The 26609-nt window shown below is 41.8% G+C and overlaps 1 protein-coding gene across 2 annotated transcripts; it reads right to left on the reverse strand.

Moving 5' to 3' along the window:
- Positions 1-166: 166 nt before the first annotated feature.
- LOC306790942 (zinc finger MYM-type protein 4-like) lies at positions 167-24949 on the reverse strand. 2 transcript variants are annotated; one of them, XM_079287498.1, is made up of 28 exons: positions 24716-24949; positions 24405-24468; positions 22091-22766; positions 21709-21870; positions 21189-21265; positions 20928-21080; positions 20236-20474; positions 19466-19664; positions 17533-17736; positions 16717-16867; positions 16457-16572; positions 16028-16204; positions 9886-10036; positions 9603-9775; positions 9354-9498; positions 8918-9028; positions 8773-8804; positions 7845-7989; positions 7456-7568; positions 7086-7293; positions 4831-5061; positions 4549-4661; positions 4198-4375; positions 3748-3899; positions 3355-3469; positions 3019-3267; positions 1854-1977; positions 167-1541 (listed from the first exon to the last, which is right to left on the reverse strand). In XM_079287498.1, exons 2-28 carry the CDS (start codon positions 24435-24437, stop codon positions 1301-1303), a joined length of 4668 nt encoding a protein of 1555 aa, XP_079143624.1. In that variant the 5' UTR covers positions 24438-24468; positions 24716-24949; the 3' UTR covers positions 167-1300. The 2 variants fall into 2 exon arrangements, with proteins under 2 accessions (XP_079143624.1, XP_079143623.1); XM_079287497.1 differs by having other exon boundaries at positions 16711-16867.
- Positions 24950-26609: the final 1660 nt, after the last annotated feature.

Here is a 26609-nt window from a genome sequence, read left to right on the forward strand (position 1 = left end):
CACGAATATACTTGCCTGTGTGGTTTATGAGGACACACACAGAAAAACACGCTTCACTTTAATTGTCCCACATTGAGGTAATGTGAGACTTCTTACACATGTAAGAAGCACATAATTCAATAACCTAAACCATGTTACTGTTCTCATAAAACAACTACGTTTTGAAATAGTTTTATTCAAAAACGTACAATAGAAAATACTCAGAACATTGGCAGCCATACTCAGGACTGGGAGTTAATATAACCAAGATATACAGGAAGGGTCTGTAGGCTAGTTTTTATACACCAGGGTCATGGTTATGCAAAAAAGTCAATGTCTCAGGATGCTTTGATGAAACAGCATGTCCAAAATGACATTATCACAACACTCAAATTATTCTGTTCAAGTCAGTGTTGTTTCCCCCCCAAACATCAATGTTGTCAGTCTTTTTAAAAAGTGACAATATTTTCTTAAATGTATTTAAATCCATAAAGACATTTTTAATCCAATCATTTGGACACTCACAATCTATGCATTTCTATTAATGAGGCAAAAGGAATTAAAGAAAAGCTTTTTCTTTCAACATGAATGACAAAACTCATGTGACGCTCTGTAATCTCACAATCAAGTGACAAGACCTGAAGTCTGATTATTTGATGAATCTTCAGTGAAAATTCAATTATTTTACAAGTTAGCATGGCAAGTTGAATAAGCCTCTGGAACATACCGGTAATTTATACAAGTAGCTATAAAGGGAAAACAGTGATGACTCACATTTCCACATCATCAAATATGATTTCCTGTGAATTCCAGGAATTTGTGTTAAGAAGTGTATTTCCTTTATTCCTGAGAATAACTTTCCTCAGGGTATAAAAACTGCAAAATAAAAAAATTAAAAAAGGATCTGGAAATAAACATGTGCTCTGTCACTGACGGTTGACGATTTACACCACAGAAAGCTGGCTTCAGTTTGTCTTCTGGTCGTTTACTCACTGACGACAGAAATCAGTTTGTTTTTCACTGTAGCGCTTTTAAGCAAGGACAAAAAATAAAGTAAAGTCCAATTCACACAGAACTGAAGGAAAAAAGTAGCATTATCCATGAGAAAACCATTCACCAGACAAAACACAAAAGGACAGATGTGTGTCCTGCTGAGCAGTTAGTCAACAGTCTGATTGCTGTAGGACTTTTCTTTGCACTTCTGCATATTACTCTGTCCATTTCTGTTTATTGGGCCATGTTTAAATGAGCATTTTCGTTCATCTACAAACATTTACACCACAAGCTGCTACCCCAATAAAAAGGTCACTTCTGCACTTCATCACTCTGAATCCCCATCTTCGGGTGGTATAAATGGTGGATCCTCGGATGTCTTCTGCTCCATCCCTTCAGCTTTCGTCTTCCCGAGATGCAGTTCTCTGACGGTGAGGATGCGGACGAGCATGCCCTCCATGGTGCTGTCGTCCAGAGGGGTGAAGGAGAACCACAGGGGGCTGTTGGGGACGCAGCAGCGCTCCGGGTGAAGGTAGAACAGGTTGGTGCGCTGCTTGACCGACTCCGAGCTGGATGGAAGACAGTTGGTAATGTCAACGTAGTGACCAGTGGATTGAGGAGAACAATATGCAGCACTAAGTTACATTATAGTCTTTGATAGAAACATGGTAAAGGAACTTGACTTGGCCAAACAGTCAACAGATTAAAATTCTTTCTCAAAAATGGACGCAATATCTGTGTCAATATCTGCCTCGGACAAAGTTAAATTTTTACACACATTAAAGGGTAGTTTAACAATTTTTCAAGTCAGTCTTTAAACAGCAGCCAGTTGAAACAGTTTTTTGATCGCAGTAAGTAGTTCAGTGTGCTTCTATACTCACCACTTGGAGAGGTAAAACTCGTAGAGTCTGACTGGACAGCGGAGAGGGTTCTCCGTGTTCTCCATCATCTCTAGAATATCCTCTTTACTCTCCTCCTTACGCTTCTTCACAGGAACCTCTGGATCTGAGGATAACACAAACATTTACACCATTCCTACTGTGAAACCATTTCACTGCACATTTTAACAAAGAAGTGTCCGTTATAAATACTGTAAATGAACACGACATTTGAAAGTGCTTTCCTGTATAGTGCATGTACAGTGCAAAAAAACATAGAGGATCATATTTGTGAGTCTTCTGCTCTACTGCCTGGTGTAGAAGTTGCACTGCTTATGAGATTTTAGATGTTAACACACCGAATTATAGAACGATAAAGTGATTAAATATCCCTGGTGAGAAGAACACTCATTACATCCATGTCGGTTTGGGACAGAACTCTCAAAACTAGTCGGAATAATGGAGTGCCTTCAAAGTCGAGGGGTTAAACTGCAACGTCCCGTGTTTGATTCCAGTCCTGGAACTTTAGGTGCATGTCGTACCCGTCTCTCTCCCCGCATTTCCAGTCTGTCTCTACACTGTCAAATAAAGGCAAACGTGCCAAAAACATTATCTTAAAAAAAAACATTGAACTACACAAATTAAGCATATGCATTTTAATGCCGATTTTTTTCCCCCATAAGTATCTTATAATAGCTCAGATAATGCAGATTTGACATAGATCTGAAATTATCATAAACGTAATATCATATCGTGTCAATGCTCTGGTGCAAAACATTCCTGCATGCCAACTGCTTGAGTTAACATTTCTATAAAAGCAGGATATTTGTGATTGTTAAAATACAGTTATTTAAATTTAAGAGGACTATTTCGATATAACTATTCCTAATTATCTTAATTCGTGGTGCAACGGATAAGCACAAAAGAATAGGGAGCAAATATAACTTTTAGAGATCCCTGATCACGTTTTTTGCCGCTTAAGATAAGGGAATTCCCTATTAGTCCCACAGTGGGGAAATTTGCTGAAACTAATTGATGATCATCGATGATCCATATTGGTAGATGCAGATCAATGTTATCCTTTTACTTTGTTAATGGCATCTATAGCTCTACATGTTGTTATGCAACGAAACAGGTACTTCACTCTGACCCTCTGGCACATTGGTACCTGTCTCCGCTTCGTTTGTGGATATTGGCGGGTAGAAGCGCAGGAAGGTGGTCTTGGTGTTGTTCGGGGTGGTTTTGGTGCAGCGCATGACGTGGGCAAAGGACAGCTGGCGGTGCTGCTCCACCGTGGTGAAGCCAAAGTACTTGCAGCAGAAGAAGAGCAGAGTGTTGAGGAGGACAATGGGAGAGTACGCGCCCAGCTGTTTGCAGTCCCACAGAAACTCCTCCTCCACACGGGAGTGGATATAACCTGAAGAGAGAGGGAGTAGAAATCAGGAAAATGACAGGAAGACAAATTGATGGATTGACAGAATGAAAAGGCATATGTATAACTCACCACTTGCTGTGATTGAGGGTTTGAAATCTCTTAGCATATTATTGAACTCAGTGGAGAACTTGTTGTAGAACCGATCCATGAATATGTTCTCCACACGACCGTTCTCAAACAGGTACTGCAGAGAGACGAAAGGTCACATATGCAATGTGAATAATGAGAACAGCTGTCATTTATCTCACTATAGTACATTTACTGCAAGTTACTGCTCATGCAAACCGTACCTTTCCTGCTGTAGCTGCTTCACATTAAAACTTTTCCACTGGTGAACTGGCCCTCCCCCCACGGAAAAACTCTACAACGTGCGCTAGCTGCGAAAGTGTACATATGTTCACACAGCACTGTAGGTCCTTCCTGTAGTGTACGTTTAGGGTCTGTGTGTGAAAAGTGTCTTGCCTGCTGAATGCCGAGGCAGAGGTAGAACAGGCTGTCGGGGGAGTACGGCTCTCCGTTGGGTCGTTTCACCTCAGCGATGAAGCAGCAGAGGCCGTAGCTCAGCTCGGCGGTGGTGCAGTGAAGGACATCCTCCTTCAACTCCATGGGCCGAGCTGAAATCAAGACACGAGGAGTCCAAGTTATCAAAAGTAAAAAAAATAAAGTTTGTTTTGATGCGTAATGTTAAAACTATGAATAGAAACTTCTTCCGAAACTCTTTTGAAGGAAGGAACATTTCAACTAACTTTAAGAGGTTTGCATATTTATTCCCTTTTTGGTTTAATGGATTTGATTTTCCCTCTTTACTGTTTGGTGATTTAGATAAAAAATGATCCACCAGTATAATATAAGTACATGATGTTGGGTCAAGATCAGCTCAAGTGGTTGGATCTACTGTACATCTGGACTCACAACCGAAGCGTGGCTTCTCCAGGTTGGGTTGAGTTTGCCTCCATTGGATCCATCGCTTCCAGGCATCAACTCCATATAGACTCTTTAGTTTTGGGACGTCTACAGCCATGGCCTTGTTGGAGGCGCTTCTTTGAGTCGACTCTTCGGCTGCCTTAGACGGCCGCTGTGACTTACGACCCTTAGACGTCAGAGAGAGAGAAGGTTGCGTCATGGATGTGGTCAGGGTGAGACACCCCGACACATGGTAGGTATTCCCACTGTCCTAACTGCAGATTTCTTTTTTTTGCAAGTACAATCAGATGTAGTCTTAAATGCACAAGCAGTACCAGATCTCATTTACTAGACAGTTACCTTCTTTTCTCGGGCTTTCCTGTGAGCTTGTCGTCGTCGTCGCGAAGCTGCAGGCGGAGGGCTCGGGGATCGCCGGGAGTGCTCTCTCCACTGGGCCATCCTCTCCAGAGTTTCTGCCGATGACATCACATGAAACATTAGACCAAGCGCTCAAAAGTATTTCTCTTTCCCGACGACACTCGCAACACTTAAACTAAACTTCTTCAAACATGGGTCGAAGACGAGAGAGAGAAGTCAAATGTTGTCAAGCGCTTCACAAATCTGTACATCTCATCTCCTCACCAACAGCGAAGTCAGCTTCGACGTCCATGGGAGGCGGGGATGGAGGCGTGGGTTCGGAGTCAGGTTCATTGGTCGCACCCGTGGGAATGTCCAGGATCGTGTTGAGCTTTTCCTGAGCGCACGGCCGGCCGGGAGACCGGAGACCCGCATCAGAGGAGCCGTCCTCCCAGTTGTTGAGGAAACTGGCCAAGTCGTCCGTGTCCAAGTCATCGCTGAAGTTACTGCCGGGGTCTGTCACATAAACATGGGAGGAGCTTGTCATCCAGAGTAATAGAAAAAATGAAATAAAAACCTACAACATAAAAACATTTGTGGGAAATAATTTGATGCAACAATGAGAAAGTGAAAGGCCATACGAAACGTTGATTTATTTCTGATGGCCCGCCATAATGTGAACATTGACCGCCACATAATGGTGTTCTAAATTTTCTTCAAAATAGGTCAAATCTAGGGATGGTCACGATTAATGGACCATTGACTAATTGGTCGTTATGAATTTGATAAAGCGCAACGCACAAAGTTTAATCGGTTTACTATCAAGTAAAAACATCATGTGGTCTTCTGTTACATTTGTGATTTTTCTTTTAAAAGTATGTTCCAATTACTCGCATCCGCAACCAGAGGGCGCTGGGAGAGGCAGCCACCCGGAACCCACAGGCTGAAGGGCGATGCGCTTGTGAGAGACGCTCAGCCAACGGTGTCGGGGAGCTGCAGCCGTGCATCAGGCCTTCATCTTAACTAGGGCTGAAACGAACGATGATTTTAATAATCGATTGATTATTTTTTAGATTAAATCGATTAAAAAAAAACTAAAAAGCATTCATTTCCAACCCTTTATTCAAAAACAGAACTGATCTTCAGAAAGTGCACAAACAGGTTGCTCCTTGAACATCCCTGAGCTGTTAAAGTAATAATTAAAAAACAAATGGACTAACACAAAAAACATACACATGTGCACAAAAATATGTCTATTTTTGTTTAAAGGGACCTGAGCTGTCACAACAATAAATTATTTATAAAAAATAAATAAAAATACAAATCAGAAAACTTAACAGGATTTGTTTGAACGTCAGAACTTGTTCTCTACACTACACTCACAAACTGAATCATCACAGTGGTGCTCCCGTGCCATATCATGTCGCTTTTGCATATCTTGCAATGAACACACTTTTTAAATTTATTAAGTGTGAAATGCTCCCACACCTTGGACGACTTAGGTCGTACTGATTCCTCTGCCTCCGCCATGTTTCAGAACAACGTTACGGGTCCGATGCTCTTTCCTCTGTTGTAAATTGTTTGATCGCATATTTACTTTTATTGTGAAGAGCATGAAAACGGAAGTGATTTTACTGTGAAGAGACAGGAAGTAGCATGATACGTGCTTATTCACGGCAACAATGACAACGATAAGTGAAAACCTAACGTATATGTCGGGTGCAAGAGCGCGGTCTGTTCACTGTAACAGTTGTTAAACTGCAGTTTTCAGGAAGTAAAGTGTTCCGTTCAAAACCAAACGTGTCTTGGTCGTCATTAGAAGCTCCACTTCACAACAATCGATGTGCTCCGCTCTTTTTTTCCTTTTTTTTTTCTCAAACATCTCCGCGACTTATTGACTGGCGTAATAATCGCGCGACACAACGAATCGATAATGAAAATTGATAATCGATAATGAAAACTATTTTAATAATCGATTATTATCGATTTGTTGTTGCAGCCCTAATCTTAACCGCTAACCCGACCCCGCATCCTTGGCTACAAACTGTCCGACAGACTGGTTAAGTCAACAATGTCAATGCCAGCAATGCCGTCCACCTTTACCACTTCCGGTATTCCCTGCCGGCCTCACCTAATTTTACCCTCCAGCTCTCATCCGCTAAAATGATACCTGGTTTGCCGTCTACCGTCTTGCCTAATTCCATGTGACGTCTGATAAGCAAGTCTATCTACACATGTCCTTAACACAATCCTGTCAATCTCTGGAACCAGACTCTTCAAATCAGTTATTAGCAAGCACGTACGAAACCTAGCGAGTAAGTTTAAGATAAGTTGGGTTGTCGTGGTGACCACGTACGCCGCTGCTTAGGAGAGCGTGAGTGAGCCGCCTTCCTCTCACACACACACACACACACACACACACACACACACACACACACACACACACACACACACACACACACACACACACACACACACACACACACACACACACACACACACACACACACACACACACACACACACACACACACACACACCATCTGGAGCCGCAGCATCTCGTTTCTCTATCTCCTTCGGTCCATCATCTTTGTCATTGTTCTCGTTCTGTTCTGCAACCATCTCGGCCATGAGGATGAGTTCTGCCTCAAAGGGGTCCGACGGGATCTTTTGCTTGATCTCCTGGATGGTTTCCATGATGCGCTCAGCGCTGTCCATGGTCACAGGAAGGAACATGGGTACAGGCACCTGTGGTAGTCAGAGTAAGAATATAACAGCCAATGGGGGACCGGTATGAGGACGAAGATGCCTTTGTCTAATATGGTAATCCTGATAATGAGATGATCCGATTCCACACTTCAGAGAATCAAACATTAAAAGGTGATGAGGTGGTTGTAGTGTGTGACATACCGGTAACGGCAGGCCCAGAGCTTTGGGAGTATACTGGCTGTACATGTTCATGGGTACGGGGATATACACCGGCACTGGCACAGGAACGACCATGATTTTAGGATAGAGATCGTCTACAAAGAGGGGAACAAATCATTTAAAAAGTTCTTCAGTGGTGACGATTACAACCAACTTATGTTTTAGCATCTTTAGTCGAGATGTGTAAATACAGAATGCAGACTTAACGGGACACATTCAAAAGTCGTTCAAATCAGTGACTGAGGATATGACTGTGGACTCTAAAGAACAACACATTGCACAATATTTTCAAGTGGAAATTAAGAAAATATTATATCTACCAACACGCACAGGGACGTGGTTACCATAGAAACACTTGTGTGGGTGTTTACCTGTCTGTGATTCGACGTCGGCGGTCTGTGTTTTACAGGAGACTCCTTTGTTCTGCACCAGCGGTCTGCAGAGCACGGCCTTGTTCTTCAGGATCTTTGGGCAGGACGGCGGATGGACTTTCACTGCATCCGTCTGAATGCTGATCTGAAGAAGAGTCAAAAGGACATAAAGTGTAATGATTCCAGAACAAATAAATGTAATGACCAAAAGAGATCCTCACAAATAGTCTCCCACGGCACCAGCTGCACCAAACACTGAGCGTGTATCTGAGTTTCATCATTTCCTTCAGATTTGATGAGCTGAAATGTTGTGTGCGGGCCACAGCACGTACCTTTTCCTCTCGTCATCTTGAGCCAAAACATGACGTAAAAAAATGCCAACTGTAAAAAGAACTGGAATCTTAGCATGAAAATGTGTGCAGATTTAAATAGTTACTGTTTTCGTGTCAAGTGCACATTAATGCATCTTATAACAAGGTGGATTATTAACAGTTGTGCTGCCTAAGTAAAGCTATTCTGAGAACATCACAAGAGAAATAGGTTTCTTGCAATATCAGCTGAACAAACTCTGGACTGACATATCACAGTTTAAACCTCTTCAATTTACCCACCGAGTAGACCGCAGAGGGCACAAAGAGAAACGGATACCCAAAATATTTAGAGCCCTGATGCAAGCACCGTCGTGGTTCAATGATGAACTTGGTCACGTGAGGAAAAAATGGTTCCAACAGAAGTCCTTCATGGCATTCATTCTTTAAAACTTCTTCTTTTGGGGCAAACACAACTTCAAATGTAAATAATATATTTTGGGTCTGAATTATACTCTTTTATTTCTCTGTTAAAATAGTCATTATTGAAGGAAAGAAAACCAATATAACAGGTGACCCCAAACTTTTGAAAGTGACTGTATATACATTATTGAACTTACATGTCCAGAGTTCTTTGACTGACAGACTGTGCCTGTGGAGACAATGACAGAGGATGAAACCTTCACAGTCAACACTGTTAACTGATTAAATGAGCATGCAGCATGTTTTTCTCACGTATATGTTTGACACATAGTTCATAAATACCTGTGTTTGTGCGTTGTTGCTGGGCGGCTCTGATGGAAGCGGTTGATTTCCTCGTCGTAGGGCCAGCAAGCGAGATGACGTTGGCGATGACAGGCGTGACCTCCCCTATACCTGCAGATCCACGTAAACACCAGGAAACCCAAGTAGAGTCAGCAGGACTATCGCTGATCGATTGTATAACATGTTAATGAACCCTTATGCATCACTAGGGACATGTTTGGCTCATTTGGGCTGTGGTAATGCATACATTTAGGTCAGGGAAGTTCAACCTCAGATCCTATAAGTCTATAATAAAGACACTCAAACCCTTAAAGACAAACCCATTCAAAGCACAATCTTTAATCCAACGGCCACAACAGCGCAAAATGATGCATTCTAACATATCAGGCTTTCAATCTACAGCCCTGAAACTTGAAATGGCAACCATAACACACACCTGTGACCACCTCGCCCTGCGTGGCAACTGTCTCACAGCAGAAGTGAAGCAGACAACTCAGATCGCAGAAGTGCTTGACTTCTCCCAGCATGGGAAGACTCTGCTTCAGTTTCCCTTTGTGGCCGCAGGTGTCACACTTTGCAACCTGAGAGGAAAACCAGCGAGAAAGCTTTTAGATCATGGCCACCGTCGTGTTGTTTTATTTTTGGTCTAACTGTGATTTGAATAACTGCGCTGAGGCTTGCTTACGTGGCAGAAGAGCATGGTGTATTTGGACCTGCACTCCTCGGAGCAGAAGTCCTCCGTGGAGCCTCCGTACTGGGCCGTCACCAGCTTCTTGGACATGCTGTGGCAGTAGACGCAGGAGTGACAGTGTTTCCCCCAGTTTTTAGTCAGGTCGTGTCTGAAGAGGAGCTTACAGCCTGGGAGGAAGACGCAAGTGTGTTGTTTATTAAGATTAAACACTATTTGTTAATAACTAGATGCTTTAAAAAGGTGTGCGATTGTCATCTTTGTATTGCTGCCTCCTCACCATCGCTGCAGAAGAAGCAGTCTCTGTTGTTAATCCTCTTGGCGTCTCTGGTGATCTTCTCGATCTTACAGTATTCACACAGGCTCGTCACAAAGTTGTCTTTCTTGAACTCGTGAGCGCAGTCCCCACCACAGAAGAAAACCAACTTGTCCTTCACACACAGAGCGGTATAAGCAGTTATAAACATGAAACCAGTGCTGACCATTCAAATTGTGTTTTTTATTGTCATCGCGATTTGCAATGAACACATCGCAAAAGACTGAAGCCTGAAACAAACGCAATGAACAACAAAAATGATTTCATTTAGGCATGGTTACCGAAACCCGGTGTTAAACGACTAAAAGTAGGTGCAATAAAGCCAATAACTGATCACTGCACATGTTCAACAAACATAAATATGAAGTAAACATGTAGAAAAGAGAATTTCAATCTGCTGTTTGCAGTTTATCATCCACCACCGCTATTTGTCACAAGCACAGCAGAAATATCAGTAAGTACTTCATATTTTCCCATCTCTCAAGTCTAAGATAGATATTGTATAACAATGGCTGTTAGATATCATTCTCCAGTAGAATGTGGATATCTTCCAGTTTACATCATTAATATTTGCAAAAACTTGTGGGTGTCTGCATTTCGAAAAAAAAAAGAAATCATGGTTGATCCATGATCGGTACGGATCCCCGTCACGGATCGGCACGCATGTGAATCGTGGATTAATGACACAGTACCTTAACCATCACAGTGTGAAATTAAGTTTTACTGACATCGTTATCCGCCAATAATCAGCATAATATGTTATCAGGACATCATTTATGCTTTCTGTTCTCCGATTTCTGATAATGTTACTTTGTAAACAACCAGCACGTGTTGAAAATGACCAGAGGAGAGCCGGTAAAGTGGCTAATGGGTAACGAACGAAGGTTCCGTCCAGTTACATTATGATGCGTTCAGGCTCTGTTCAGTGAAAATGAGTACTGGGCGAAGCTAAATTACAACATCATGATATGTTAACATGTGATCTCGTAAAATGTAGTTTTGGTGAGAAACTTGAATAAATCCAGATGTTTTCACAGCAACATAAATAGATATTAGAGATGAATTATGAGCCGTTTACACTAACTCTAAGCAGATTATAATATATCATTTAAACTACTAATGACAAGATTTGTTTTAATCAATAAAATTACAATATTTTATTTACTTATTTGAATTGTGTGCCTTTATGAAAAAACACGATAAATTAAAGCTGCGAGCAGCATTGACCGGGCCCTCGCAACTTCACGCACGTCGAGGGTACTAGCAGGACTCTGGCCATGCATTTCTGTGACCGTCATACACTGCGTGCATGAGTTAAATGGTATTTCCTGGTACTGGCAGGACTCTGGGTGACGCGGCCATGAATTTCTGTGACAATCACACTCTGCGTGCACGAGTGAGATATTTCCTGCGTAGACCAGCAGCGTAGCAAGATCATGTTGCCAGGTCTTAAGCCTCAAATGTTTTGAGTGTACATCCGATACAATCATAAATGTAAGCCTTTAAAGATCATTAAGAAAATGAATGTGTGTGAATGCGCTTCAGTGTTTGTAACATAACAGACTGTCAGTTTACTGGGATGGGGTTCAACTCCCTACAGTGTCCTGCACTTGGATTTGGACTTACATGAAAGTTAACAAAACAGTAGTGCCATTTGCTGTTACTTGAACACTTGAATTTTACAGTGTTTCCATTTTAAGTTCTTCTGTAACTTTAGATTGTAGTGTGAAGCATTCATTGTAACGTTTAACCTGATTGTCATGAAGAAGCTCTGGACAGATCATTTATACTAATGCCTACTGACGTGGTTTGAGAACCACTGTTATATAACTTTTGCTCTCCAAGCATCTTAGTTTGCACATATTTAGATCAGAGAAGTCTTTTTCTTATGGTGTGCCCACAAACCCTTTCAATATGTTCAGTGTTTGGGCCGCTGTAATTATAGAAACCTGCTTACGTCCGAGCTTATTTCAAAAATATTTCAAACTGCATGACCACTGATCTCTTACAAATTGTAAACACATCCCTTCTCTCAGGTGTCTTCCCACAAGCCCTAAAAACTGCAGTTATTAAACCGCTCCTAAAGAAGGCTAGTTTAGACTCCGCAACGATGAAAAATTATAGGCCAATATCAAACCTCCCATTTCTAAGTAAAATAATTGAAAAAGCGGTTTTCCAACAGCTGACCAACTTCTTGGACGTAAATAACTGCTTTGATGTTTTCCAGTCAGGCTTTCGACAGCACCACAGCACTGAAACTGCTCTTGTTAAGGTTTTCAACGACATCCACTTAAACACAGACAATGGCAGAAGTTCAGTCTTAGTGTTACTGGATCTCAGTGCTGCATTCGACACGGTCGACCATGCCATACTCCTAGAAAGACTAAAAATCTGGGTGGGACTCTCTGGCACAGCACTTAACTGGTTTGAATCCTACTTGAAGGGCCGAGAATACTTTGTGTCTGTAGCTGATTACACATCAGCGCTGACTAAAATGACATGTGGTGTTCCCCAAGGTTCAATACTGGGGCCTCTTCTGTTCAACATCTACATGCTTCCACTAGCTCAGATTATGGAAAGCAACAAAGTGTGTTATCATAATTATGCAGACGACACACAAATCTACATAACTATGTCACCAGGGGACTATAATCCCATACAAGGGCTGGGTAACTGCATTGAACAAATCAACAACTGGATGTGCCAGAATTTTCTTCAATTGAACAAAGATAAAACAGAAGTAATTGTTTTTGGTACCAAGGACGAACAATTGAAAATCACCGCTCAGCTTCAGTCACTGATGTTAAAACCCACAAACCAAGCCAGAAATCTAGGTGTAGTTATGGATTCAGACCTCAACCTGAACAGCCATATCAAGACAATTACAAAATCAGCCTACTATCACCTGAAGAACATATCAAGGATTAGAGGACTTATGTCTCAACAGGATTTGGAAAAACTCGTCCATGCATTTATCTTCAGCAGACTTGACTACTGTAACGGTGTGTTTACAGGTCTCTGTAAAAAGTCTGTCAGAACGCTGCAGCTCGAGTCCTCACTAAGACCAGGAGGGTGGATCACATCACTCCAGTTCTGATGTCTTTGCACTGGCTTCCTGTCCAACAAAGAATTTACTTTAAAATCCTACTGTTGGTTTACAAAGCACTGAATGGTTTAGGGCCAAAATACATCTCTGATCTGCTGCTACCTTACGAACCATCCCGACCCCTCAGGTCGTCTGGGACCGGTCTACTATCTGTTCCCAGAGTCAGAACTAAACATGGAGAAGCAGCGTTCAGTTTTTCTGCTCCACATATCTGGAACAAAGTCCGAGAAAGCTGCAGGTCTGCTGAGACCCTCAGCTCATTTAAATAAAGATTGAAGACCTTTCTGTTTGCTGCTGCCTTTAATTGAACCACATTCAATTCATATATTAATCAATCTCCTGCATTTCTGCATTTTTCTACTGTATTTTATTTCTTACACTGTTTTTTAATTGCTGTTAAATCTCCTTTTCTTTTGCCTTATGTTTTGATGCTTTTAATGGTTTTAAAAGGACTGCACAATATATCGCCATTTCCTCCGGGACCGAGTTCGTGCAAGGCGTACACTATAAAACGCAGATCGGCAGAGATCTTTTCCAGACGTGGTTTGTGTGCGAGTAATTGCAGAATTGCGGCAGTGTATGGTTGATTGCGTGCAGCGTAATGTCTCAGGGAGACATCAATTATTGTTTCAATGTATGTTTTAAATCTCCTTTACTTTTTACTACTGAATTTTATTTCTTACACTGTTTCTTTAATTGTTTTTAAATTTCTCTTTTCATTTGCCTTATGTTTTGATGCTTTTAATGGTTTTATGTAAAGCACTTTGAATTACCTTGTTGTTGAAATGTGCTATACAAATAAACTTGCCTTGCCTTGCCTTATCAGTAGGTGGCGCTATGACAATGAGTTAATATTGGCATGCAGAAGTCATAAAGCCATGACAGTCAACAAGCATGTCAAGTTTGGGACAGTTTTGACAAAGTACAGTCGAGTTACAACAGCTTGATGGATGATGGCGAACCATGTAAAATGGCCATCACACCATATCCACGTCGTTCGATGAAACCCAAAGCTTTTAATTGCTAGTCTTTAGATTGCTCCGACCAAATTCTAAGCTGATCGGATTCATTCCCTAGGAGGAGTTTGTAGTACAGCACCTGGAAATGGAAAAAAACACGAGAAATTCATACAACATTCAAAATGGCTGACTTCCGGTTGGGTTTAGAGCATGACTCCAAGAGACTTTATTTTAAGTCTACATGTGATACATCTGCTTACCAAATGTTATACATCTAGGTGAAACATACTGCGAGGGCTGCTTCGTTGAAATTTTGTAGGGGGCGCTATTGAGCCGATTTGCCACTCTGAACCAATAAAATCATATTATACAACTACATTTTGGGCTTTAAATGTGTATGCCAAGTTTGCTTATGTTTTGAGCATTTTTAGCCCCTCAAAAACACCTTAATATTTCACGGTGAAGAATGCGTCGCCACGGCTACAGCTTTTCACGTAACTTTTCATCACAAAGGTCTTTAGACTGTACCGACCAAATTTGAAGTTGATCTGATTAATTCCCTAGGAGTTCGTTAAAGTGCAGCGCCTGGAAATGACAAAAACGACACTAGAAATTCATAACAAATTCAAAATGGCTGACTTCCAGTTGGGTTTCGAGCATGGCCCCAAGAGACTTTTATTTAAGTCCATATGTGATACATGTTCCTACCAAATTTCATACATCTAGGTCAAACATACTGCGAGGGCTTTTTTAGCCTCTCAAAATGACCTTCGTTGTTCACGGTGAAGACCGCATCGCCACGGCAACGGCGTTCAACGAAACATCAAAAGCTTCATGATCTGGCATTATGAACTTCTTATATTTGTGTGGAACAAATTTGATATTGATTTGATTTACCTACTAAGAGAAACAAGCCAAAGTATAAAGACTTTAACTTCCTGTTACCAGTAGGTGGCGCTATGATTATGATTCAAAATTGGCCTGCAGATGTCTTCATGCCTGGAGTCTAATCAAACACGTGAAATATGGTAAAGATCTGATGATGTGGAGTCAAGATACATCAGTTTATTCGTTCATGGCGAAGGATCGAAATCCGCAGAGCTTCCACGTCGCCGCCCTTCAGTAACTTCTTACAATCTTCACAATGAAGCATTATCAAGGTCTTAAGGCTTGTTTGACAACATTTGAGAGGGATCTGATTTATCTGTGAGGAGCAGGACGTCAAAGTACACAACTTACAACTTCCGGTTGCCACTAGGTGGTGCTATCACTACGATTCTAAATTGTCATATAGATGTGTTCCGGTTCAGGATGTTATGACATATGAGAAATTTGGAGCAGATTAGACAATGTACGGCCGAGTTACAACAACTTCCTGTTTCGCGGCGAATGGTGTTTTTGTGACGCCACGGACACATAGTTCGATAACTTTTTGATCTTTGAGTAACGTTTCACTGCCAAGGTGTCAAGAGCATACTGACCGAATCTGAAGTCAATCGGGTTAAATCTCTAGGAGTTCGTTAAAGTAAAAATGGCAGACTTCCTGTTTGGTTTAGAGAAAAATTCCTACAGGATTTTTTGTGCGTCCCATCACGATCCACATTCCTATCAAATGTCATACAGCTAGGTGAAACCCGATGTTGGGGCTACTCAATAGGGGGCGATATCGAGCCAATATTTCATACACCCCAATCAGACTGCAATTTTCGCAAATTCTGGCTTGCGTGCCAAATTTCACGAAATTCCCAGTATCCCAAGCACCTCCTTTTTGCCACGAAACACTAAAAATAATAATAATAATAAACAAGCGAAAAACAATCGGTCCTCCGCTCCGACTACGTCGGTGCTCGGGCCCTAATTACTAGAAAGTAAAAGGATAACATTTAGAATCTTTGATGTTTACTGACTTCAGAGCAGTTGAAATGATTTTTGGGATGGATGGATCCTTGTACTGATCAGACCCTCGACTCTGATCCGTAATCCGAACAGTGAGTTTTATGAACGCTCCCTCCCTCCCTCACTCACACCCCCCCTGCGTTACCTTGATCTGGAGGAGTTCGGGTTTAAAAGCTATGTTGCGGTTACACTGGGAGCAGTTCAGTTTCAGCGGTCCTTTGTGGGCGTCTTGCAGGGTCTGGATGGGATTGACTGTCTGGGTGGAGCCGGTTGGCAGCTTGGTAAAAACATTCACCTGTTTCTGGGACTTTCTGAACTTGTCCTATGGCACAGAAAAAAAAACAATACATAATGTCTTGATTCAAAAACCACTGCGAACAAGGTACGGTTTCGAGTGAGACACTAAAATGTGTGTTCTAGACAAAGGAGACTTTGATTTGATCTGTATTTACCCCGAGTGTGACTGTTGGGATCAGAAACAAACACTCTGGATTTCTGATGTGGTCAGACAACACGTTGAACTAGCTGTGATCGAGCATTACCCAAAACCTTTACAGTCAGCGACCCTCATTACCTGAAAATCCATGACACAAGGTAAAGTGCAGAAGTTCCTGATGGAGGTATCAGACATGGCCAGGTGGTAGGCTGGGACTGTGTATTTCCCACAACTATCACAACTCAACCGAGCACCTGTGGAAGAGAAAAAAAGTTTCTCGATATATATCAAAAAATATATATAAATAGAATACACATTGTAAAGTAATGAATGCCAACAGCGTCAGTCATGAAAACTACCTGTACCTATTAGGTATACGAAAGAAAAAGTACCTGTACCTGATGCACTGACAGTCTGGACCTTGAATGCCATCACACAGCTGCTGCTACAGAAGAGGTTCACAGAGTCATCACTGTTTTTGTTGTCAACCATTTCTACCAGCAACCGGGTAGTGCGACACATCGTACAAGGCTTGGTTATCTTCGTATTCTATTGTGAGATAAAAAACAATCACAGAATGTAGAGTTTCTTTGAGTTTTCATTTTAATAACAGTGTACCGGTACATTGCGTAAACTGAACTTTTAAATCTGATGCCCAACTGACCGTGAACTAAGTCCCACCCCTTTAACACAGACTGGCCAATCCTAGCGTAGCATCAGCCAGCTCTTACTGGGGTTCCGACAAATATCGGCCTCTTATGCAATCTTCTGAGATTTTCAGGCTGGTGTTGTAGATTAGGAAAGGGTGGCAAAAATGTGTTTTGTGAAGTCACAGCGACCTTTGACTACCAAATTCCAAATCAGTTCATCCTTTCATTGAAATTCAAAATGTCAACCCTAGAGTGCTATTGGAGGACATAACAATACTATTTTACTGTTGTGACATTTAAAAAAAAAATATATATTTTCAGGTAGAAAATCGACATCAACGAAGTTATCGTATTTGGTTCCTTGCCCATGTGTGTACATTCATGTACTTATTGTTAAACACTGCCAGTATTATGAATCGTTGTGATGTTTCGATGGCCTTAAATGCCAGTGGAAGAACAATTCACAGGCTTTTTTTATGACATCCTCACCAAACGCAGAGTACACTGCGTGTCATCAGCACCAGTTTGTTTCCCGTTTGTTTTTTTATTCTTTTACTTTCCTACCTCTTTGTACTTAGCCAGACACTCTGGATTGCACAGAGTTTTGTTGCAGTCTTCCATCTTCAGCATGAGCGGCTTGCTGTGGCAGAAGGAGCCGCAGTTGGCGCAGCCGGCCATGGACAGGTTGTTCACCGTGCGGAAGCGGTTAAAGCAGGCGTCGCTGCAGATCTTGTGGACGGCACCGCTCAGGATCACCTCGTGTTTACTCTGCGGGAGGGATGACAAAACAACCCTGGTGTGTTATTTCAGAGGTCGATCGTTTCACGAAGAAAGTGTCGTTTACAGGGACAGCGAGGGGAAAAGGTTGCGTGTACTACTTCTGTTCTGCTTAATGCTTTATGTACTGTAATGTGACGATTAGGGGTGTAACGGATCACAAACCTCACGGTTCGGTTCGGATCACGGTTCAGGAGTCACAATTCGGATCATTTTTCGGATCAACAAAGAAAAGGGGAGGAGACAAATATAACTTTGCTTTCGATTTATTAATTAAAGAACTTCAAGAACACTTTAAGCATAGAACTTTGGGCTATAGCCTTACATGAAAACAAAAATACTGAAGACGTCCAATTTGAAACAAAATTAAATAAATAAATAAAAATAATACATTCAAGAATTCTGTTAAGTTTAAGTGCAACATGAGGTATGTTGATATCCTCGTCCTTTCATCAATACTGAAAGAAAGAAACAGCCAGTGAGCTAGCTTCCACTGTTTACACTGAACTGAACTGCTCAGCAACAACTTGGGTCTGTTTACTTCCTGTCAGGTTATGCCATTCAAATACACAATAATGTTTACCGTTACTGTGACATTATTTTCAAAAAGATGAGAATATCTCCATTGTCTGGGGAGAGGGTCGACCTTTCTGTGGTGACTGGAATATTATTGGGCCTGTCTAGCTTCACTCTGATGCTTCTGTCAGCACCTGAACCAGGTGTGTGTCTGTGTGACTCTCACAGAGGGGGCGTGTCTACAGCACCGGACTAAGAATCACTCCGCCGTGGTGAAAGCAGTCTCTACAGTCTTTTCATAGAGGTCTGGAACAGCTTCACACTGAAGTGGGTGCGTGAGTGGACGTCGTAGCGTGGCTCAAGCATTTTTACCAGATTTAGAAATCCTTTGTTTTCTACACCGGAGTGTCCCCCGTCGCGGCTGCTGACGTTCCTCCGCTCGCCATGACTTCACCGTCAAATGCTTCTAAGCTGCTCCGTTCACGTGAACACACTACTGCTTTATATCTGTTCACTGACACTCTGCATTGATATTCGGGGACTTGTTACTTGAAAAGGAACAGCAGCAGTAGAACTTTACACACTGATGATTACACTGTAAAAAAAGAAAATAAAAAAAATACTCGATTGATCCGCGGTTCACGAGTGATCCGAACCGTGAGGGCTGATCCTTGACACCACTAGTGACGATGCAGGACTAGTACAAGACACATTTTGACTGCATCCTTCAGCCCAGGTAAAAAAGGAATTCTGATGCATCAAATGCTTTTGAAAAGGATAAAAAAAAAATTAAAAAAATCTTATTTACTGCCTGTAAGTGGCACACTGTTTTCAATAGCTTCACAAATAAGGTTAATAACTGGGTATATTATTATTATGTGGAAGAACTTGTTATTTTTAGATTTCATTTCAGAGCTCAAATAATTATAACGATTTTGATAATCGATTAATCCTTTTAGTAATTCTTCACATCCCCTGATTTTCTGCTTTTCCATCTTTTATATCACTGTAAACTGAATGTCTTCAGGTCTTCTACTTTTGGTCGGCAAAACAAAAGGCTGAATATTTGAAAATTTCAACTTAAAATCAATATTTTATGACATTTCAGGGACAAAACGATGATTCAGTGAATCCAGAAAATAATTGGCAGATTAATCTATGATGAAAGTAAACGTAAGTGGCATCCCCCTTGTGTTTGACTTACCACGCAGTATCTTGCACACATGCTGCAGAGCGACTGTGGTGCTATTGGTTGCGGTGTTGTTTTGGTGGCAGCAGATATCCGGTGGCTGGAGAGGTTTTTCTTGTAGTTGGAGGAGGTCAGGCAGTTCTCGCTACAGAATTCCTTCATGGAGCCTTTACCATCTGGAGCCAGAATGACGTCCTGAGGCCGAATTATCAACCTGGGATGATGACAACAACAGGTCCAAATTCAGTAAAAAGTATATTTGGGGTCATGAACATTTAACAAAATTGTAATTTTCTACAATAAATTACTCTTAGGTAATCTTAATTGTCTGAATATTGGGGCTGAGTAACGTTTACAGAATTACGCCACCAGTACCCTTAAAATGATACTGATACCAATAGAGTACTTCATTCGATACCCATCACGTGTGTGTTTGAGATCCACTGGCGAGCTAAACTCTGCCGCACTGCACAGCGCTCATACAGCGGTTAATTAACCATCCGGTGCTCCTCCTGGTTAAAACTGTTCGTTATTTCAGCACAGTTGCCGTTGTTTGGCGCCGTTAGCTGCTAACCGCCGGCTCAGACATCTCCGCGTTCAGAGCCGTGTGCAGGCAGGCCAATCACAGGTCGCATTAAATGGAAGAACGATTGCAGGTATCGTCTGACTGGAGAAGTTTTGAGACTACTACTCGGCAGTGGTTGTATTTACCTTAATAAGCTACCCAGCCCTCCTCAACGTTGACGCAAGTTTGGAAAGACGACACCGTTTTCTGTTGAACTCACTTTTGGCAGTTGTGGCAGAAGATGGTGACTCCTTTGACTGCGGGGAGAGATGCGGTGAGGCAGGTGGTGGAGCAGAAGAGTGCCGGCGAGCCCTTCCGCTGGAATGCCGTCTGGCCTTTTAACAGGCCCTTCTTGCAGTTGGAACAGGACATGTGCGGCGACGAGGGGTTGACGACGGGTAGCGGCTGCATTTCGGCGGCTGGGGGCACAGAGAAGACCGATCCGATCCTCAAGTCCTCCTGCAAATAACAGAACGCAGAGACAGGGTTGAAGAGGTGCTTCACTGATTCTGGATCCATCTAATCCTGATTAAAGGACTTTCTTTCTGGATATTATATTTGAGAGGAGTCGGATTTTATTGTGGTTGAAAGAGTTTTATATATTTAACCTCTCTGCTGTGGTCGCATCACGAGGGAAAGTTGGTTAAATGGCTTAAAATTGGCTCTTTATATATTTTTTGTGAAGATTGAGATAATACTTTACTACAGTAAATCAAATCAAATAAATCTGATCGAGCAACAGTATCGTTAATACATGTTACTGGATCAGACCTAGTAAAATTGTCGTTGTGACTTTTGACGTCATTCAGACATCAGACCCAGATGTCAAACTTGCCGTCAGATTAACGTAAAGCGGTTCGTGTCTGAAAGGAGCTTAGTTTATGAAAAGGTGTGCGTGTGTGTGTGTCCCACCTCTGCAGTGTCGGGCTCATCTTTCACGCTCGCTGTAAATGCAGAAGATATCAGTGCTTGGTCATACTCTTCGTCTATGGGCTCATCTTTCACCTTGACCAAAGGCGGCGAAGGAGACGACTTGACTGGCCGAGCAGCAGCATTTACGCTTTTCTACAACAGGAAAGAAATGTTGTTGTTGTGTTGACTTTCCAGATTTATAACAACATATTTCTCTGTACTCGTTTTACTTTTCACGCTGACGCAGGTTGTCCTACTTACAGTGTCTAATCTTGGAATTGACAGCTTAACTACTTTCATCCCGTTCATCATGGTCGCTGGTGATGAGCTGTCCCTTCCTACGGGAACATAAGCAACGTGTGAACTGGTTAACTGTGAAGGAGGGTGCAAAGTAAATAATGAAGAACGTGCATGCAGAAAATAATCAGCGTTGCAACAGTGACATAAAAATGAAAGATGTAAATCACGCTGTCTGTGATTGGACAGCAATTTAAACAAAATCTAACAGTAACCGGAGAGTTTAAAAACATTTACTTTTAATTGATGGATGTGAGGAAGCATTAAGATACTTCGGAAGTGCCAGTGATGTCTAGTGTCCTGGATTAGAAAGCACACTATATACTACAGCAGTTAAGATCTCAGCATTTAATGATAATAATGATGATGATGTGCACCAAGCAAAATCTCCAAAATCGGGGAGGTTTATGTCTTATCGTAAGAGATTTCCTTTAGGAAACTGATCATCTAAAACAGTGCAAGTGGGACGTCCGAGGTCCCTCACCTGTGCTGGCCGTGGCTTCAGACGACGTAGACGAGCTGGACTGCACCGAGTCTAAAGCCACTTTCACGTCCTCCGCTTGCTCCTCCTCCGCAGGTGGTGGCAATACCGTGGGCTTCACATCAGCATCCTCCTCCGCAGAGTTACTGTCCTCCGTCACTGAGGCTGTGAGGGAACATTTGAAATACAAAGATGAATGGCGGCGCTTTGTTTACCTTCACAGAGAGACGAAGCCAGCAATGTTATTCTACGTTTCAAATGTCACTTTGTCACTTTGTGCTCCTCTTTTCCGACAAGAACACGACGACTTTTGCTTCGCGCCAATTAACTCTCGCTGGTTGAAAATGTTTCTCTGCAACACAAAACTGTGGTGATTGAACTTTACCTGTGTTTAAAATGGAAGGCGAGCGGCTGCAGTCCATGTCCATCACACTATTCTGCTGCTCCTCATTCATCTGAGCTTCCTGCTCCACCTGATCCACCGTGCCGATGTCCATCATCTCATCGAGGTCGTCCGCTGTAGAAACCCTCAATTTACCGCCAGCAGCCTCCTCCTCCTCCTGCTGTGTGTCGACACACTCCTTAGTGTCCATGTTTGCTAGCTCCTCAGAAGTCTTGTGCATAATTGTGTCCTCGCTGGCATCAGGTCCTGCAGGACTGTCCTCTAAGCGGTCGTCCTTTACGGCCACATTTTCTTCGTTCGACTCAAACTCCTCCTCGGTTTTCACCTCAAACTCCTCTTCGGTTTTCACCTCAAACTCCTCTTCGGTTTTCACCTCAAACTCCTCCTCGGTTTTCACCTCAACTCTCTCTTCTTTTTCAGAATTCGAGGTGCTCCCTTGCTCACCACTGTGGACCAAAACAGTCTCTTCTTCTTCAGGTCCTTTATGTTCAGTTTCTTTACTTTCCACTTCTTTTTCAGCAGCTACAGGGTAATCCTTCTCTCTGTGCTCAGAGGGACTCGAAGAAGCTTTGCGAACACGCTCCGGGTCTCCAACATCCACCGATGCTCCCGGCTCTGAAACAGCTTCCATGGACTCGCCGTCTGTGCCCTCTGTTACCTGTGTAAGACAATACACAATTGACATTATGTACAATGCCAGGGCTCTGGCTTTTTTTTCTTGTGCTATTGAAAAACACTCCTACAAATACAACCCCCAAAGCTCAGTATGGAATTTAGACATGTAAAAACCTTAAACGTGTATTTATGCCGATACTCCTGCTGCTACTGAAGGTGACTGCTCTGCCATATTTCACGATCACGGCATGCTAAAACTGTTTTTTATAACATTTGGATATGTTCATTTTCTTGCCCACTGTTTTCATCAATGACAGTATAAAGAGACTTGTTTCAGGTTCATGTTTGGAAATATAAGTCTCATCTTATCATCGTCTTCTATTTCTCCAGACTTTGGACACTTTATTAAATACACCTATTACATTCTAATGCAATGCAAATTACCTTCTTATTAACCCCTTGTGTTTACACACATGACTCATCATGTAAACAAACATGACTGTTGTATGTGTATATAAAGACCTGACAATTTTCTTTAAACAAATCTAATTTATGAAAACTATTTCAGACACTTTTTTTGGAAATGAACACACATTTCCATTTCAATGGTCCACGCCACTGCAGAGCTGATGCACTACTGTACTTCACCCGGTGAACATTCAATACTAATCAGACGCAATGGCTGATTGTTCATGGGACTACTAGAAGGGTGCTGGTAAGCCCTCTCAGCTTGATGGATCCCAAGATTTCACTGAACCTCAAAACACAGTATGGGTTTAAAATAACATCAATAAAACAGGCCAGCGCTGTGCCTGTCTCCCTGTGAAGTATAGTGCAAGTTCTTTACGCTCATGTGCACATTAACTACAAAGAAGTCTTCACTCTCAGGCTCCCTCCGACAGTGCACATTAAATATATTGACATGCTGCAACAATAAGAGACGCAAGCTCTGTGGACATTTTTAAATGCCAATTGAAAACATATTTATTCAGCATTGCCTTTAACTGTCACTCTGCCTTTGTTTTTAATCTTTTTTATCTTTATGTCTTATTGTCCTATGTCTTCCTTTGTTTGATCTATACCTTTTTACATGTTCAATTGTTCTACACATACGTGCAGTGTTTGCATTCGTTTGAATATGCCTGTTTTTATTTCTTGTCATGTTTCTTCACTTTATTGTAAATCACTGTGAACACCACCACTTTCTGAAAAAACGACATAAATAGCTATTATGTATATAAGGAAATACAAAAGTATTTTAAAAAATAGATCCTAAGACATCAAATTTAGAAGGAAAAAAAAGAAAGTTAAAAAGTAGGCGAATGTATATCGAATAATTAGCTGATAGTTGGAGAGTTAATTAGAAGTATTTGAGTAAGTTTACGTCTCATTTTACATGCCCATTAGGACCGAGTACTTACCTTTAATAAGCTAGCTAGCTGGTATAATCAAAGCTGTAGATAGATAATGTTTCAGTAAAACACTGGTTGCAAAAACACACACAGTATAAGTCAGTATTTTACCCGTGCATTCCTTCAAAACAAACATGCGTTAGCTTGTTGCTGATATAACGTTAGCAACACTGCCCATGCAACGTAAACACAACTAGCGTCACTCCTGAACAGCGGTTTAGCAAACTGCTACAATGTAACGATAGGTTAGAAATTAGAGTTTTGATTACCTCCGTCTGAGTCGCCTCCTTGGGTTCAGCCATGTTATGATGATATGTAGACTAATTACATGTCCTGTAAACAAGAGAATAACTAGCTCACCATTTGCTAAGCTAACACTAGCTTGTTTACAAGTCTGCACAACTCTCTGCCTGTCCCGTTAGCTCGCTACGGTTAGCGCGCCTTTATCGCGTCAATATCTCCACACGACAAAATAACTAACCACTTTGCTAAATTAATAACTTTTGTATTTGTTAGATATGCCAATGTCTTCACTTAGCGACGAAATGTAATTAACCGTCACAAACGTGCAGAACATTACCGCGCCAGCGACTTGGACAGGCAGCACTTGATTGGTGGCCAGCCGTTGGTGTCCGTAGCCAGTTTCCGTCGTGGCCGCCATGTTTGCTCCAAAATCTGATGCACGAGTTTTGCAAATAAAATTCGACTCGGTGCTTTTAAAATAGACTCTACAACCGTGAAATGCTTTTAATACAGACCCAAACTATATCCTTTGCTTCCAGTCTATCTTGTGCAGGGCTTGCAGACTGGCGTGTTTGTCTACTTCTTCTTCTTTAGTGGTTTTTTTAGGAGGTCGGCATAGCATTTCAGAGGAGCATTGCCGCCACCAACTGGGCTGGGGTGTGGAACAACTGATTATGCAGGAAGATAAAAAGTCGTCTAGATTTTTTAAGTTAATAATGTCACAGTATATCTTGCTAGGTGTTTTCAACAAGAGACCTGACAATGCCATTGCGGTGCATACACTTAACTTTCACACTGTGCCCTTCTGCATCAATGATGACACCTGGGTATGCTTCATTATCGTAATTAACAACGCACCACTCTCCAATGTGCTTTGCCTCAATCATTTCTGGTCTCCTTGGGTTATCTGGTGTCTTTCCACATGCTGGGGACCCATCAGATGAAACAGGAACATTAGCTAGAGTGACCTATTGAAGGTTAAAGCAGGGGCAGTCCAAAACACCTCCCTGCCTTTTACACAGACATGAGATGTCTCGGTATTATATCTGGCCGGGTGTCAGACTGATAGCTTGGTGGATTCTCATAGTTTCAGGAGTTTAAGGAGCTGCAGGGGAGTTGGGTGGTGTCTCAGACTGTAGCAAAGCACTGGCCATGCTTCTGGCTCTGGCTTGACTTTTTGCCTCTCTCCAGTTCTTTCTTTTTGGCCTCTTCTCTCTCTCACTGAGCTCATTGACACCCTTCTTCTTTCCAGTCTCTCTGTCTTTATTCCATTTGTCCCTCTCTTTCTCAAGGTACTTTCTTCTTCTGTCCGGGTCAGCATCACAACGATATCTCCTTGCTATCTCAGCTCCTTCTAAGCTCATTCCTTGAAAAAGACAATTCAAAATGTTCCCTTACACACTTTAATTGGCGGCCCAGGTAAACTAGGTTTGCCTAATCAAACTAGGCTTGCTGATACCGATATCGCCAAAAAAGTTCATATTGTCCACTCCTGCTATGTATAGCATGTTATAAAGTGTGTAATAACTGTTATAATATGTGTAACATGACCAGCATGTGGCATAAACGATGCGCATGTCCTTCCTGTCACGAACCATGTCCACCCTGTCATGGAAGGCTTGCTGACAGGGTGGACATTTTTGGCCAATGTTAGCATTTAATGAGCACATCTTGGACCTTCAGTTAGCAACATGATTCAGTTAGCAAGGTGACAATTTCAGGGACACATGCAAAATGTTCAATATATCATGATGAAAATAGAATATACGTGATCAAAATGACTCGTTTTATCAAAGAACTTGTTGTGGACAATAAAACCATAAAACATTTTTTTTGATTGAGTATAATTTAACCACTTATTACACACACACTGTAGTTAGCAGAGCAGTGTGTGGGACACGCCAAAATCACGTACATCCAATGAAAAAAGTATAAAATGAAGGAAACACATTTCAAGAGACTTATTGTACTGATATGTGTGTAAATGTTTGTCCATTTATAATAAGACCTCAGAGTTTCATTATCCTGCTACATTTTCATGATTCTGATGAGGACACCAAAGGCACTTCATGGTGATATTGACCCACGTATGTATGTATGTAAATATGTGTGTATTTTATTAACGTTATGTGTCAAGCACTTCGTAACTGTGTGTTTTAAAAAAGTGCAATATAAATAAAACATTATCATTACATCATTACTGATGCAAAGTGTATATTTTTATGAATATT

The sequence above is a fragment of the Melanostigma gelatinosum genome, assembly GCF_949748355.1.
Source record: "Melanostigma gelatinosum genome assembly, chromosome: 17".
Taxonomy (NCBI): domain Eukaryota; kingdom Metazoa; phylum Chordata; class Actinopteri; order Perciformes; family Zoarcidae; genus Melanostigma; species Melanostigma gelatinosum.

What these genes read in the sequence shown, in the direction of transcription:
- LOC306790942 (XM_079287497.1), bottom strand. Translation starts at nt 24,437, where the DNA reads ATGGCTGAACCCAAGGAGGCGACTCAGACGGAG. An exon ending in AGGAGGCGACTCAGACGGAG is followed by an intron (nt 22,767 to 24,404) that starts GTAATCAAAACT and finishes TGTCTTACACAG; the next exon opens with GTAACAGAGGGCACAGACGG. An exon ending in GCAGGGCGAGGTGGTCACAG is followed by an intron (nt 9,029 to 9,353) that starts GTGTGTGTTATG and finishes GTGGATCTGCAG; the next exon opens with GTATAGGGGAGGTCACGCCT.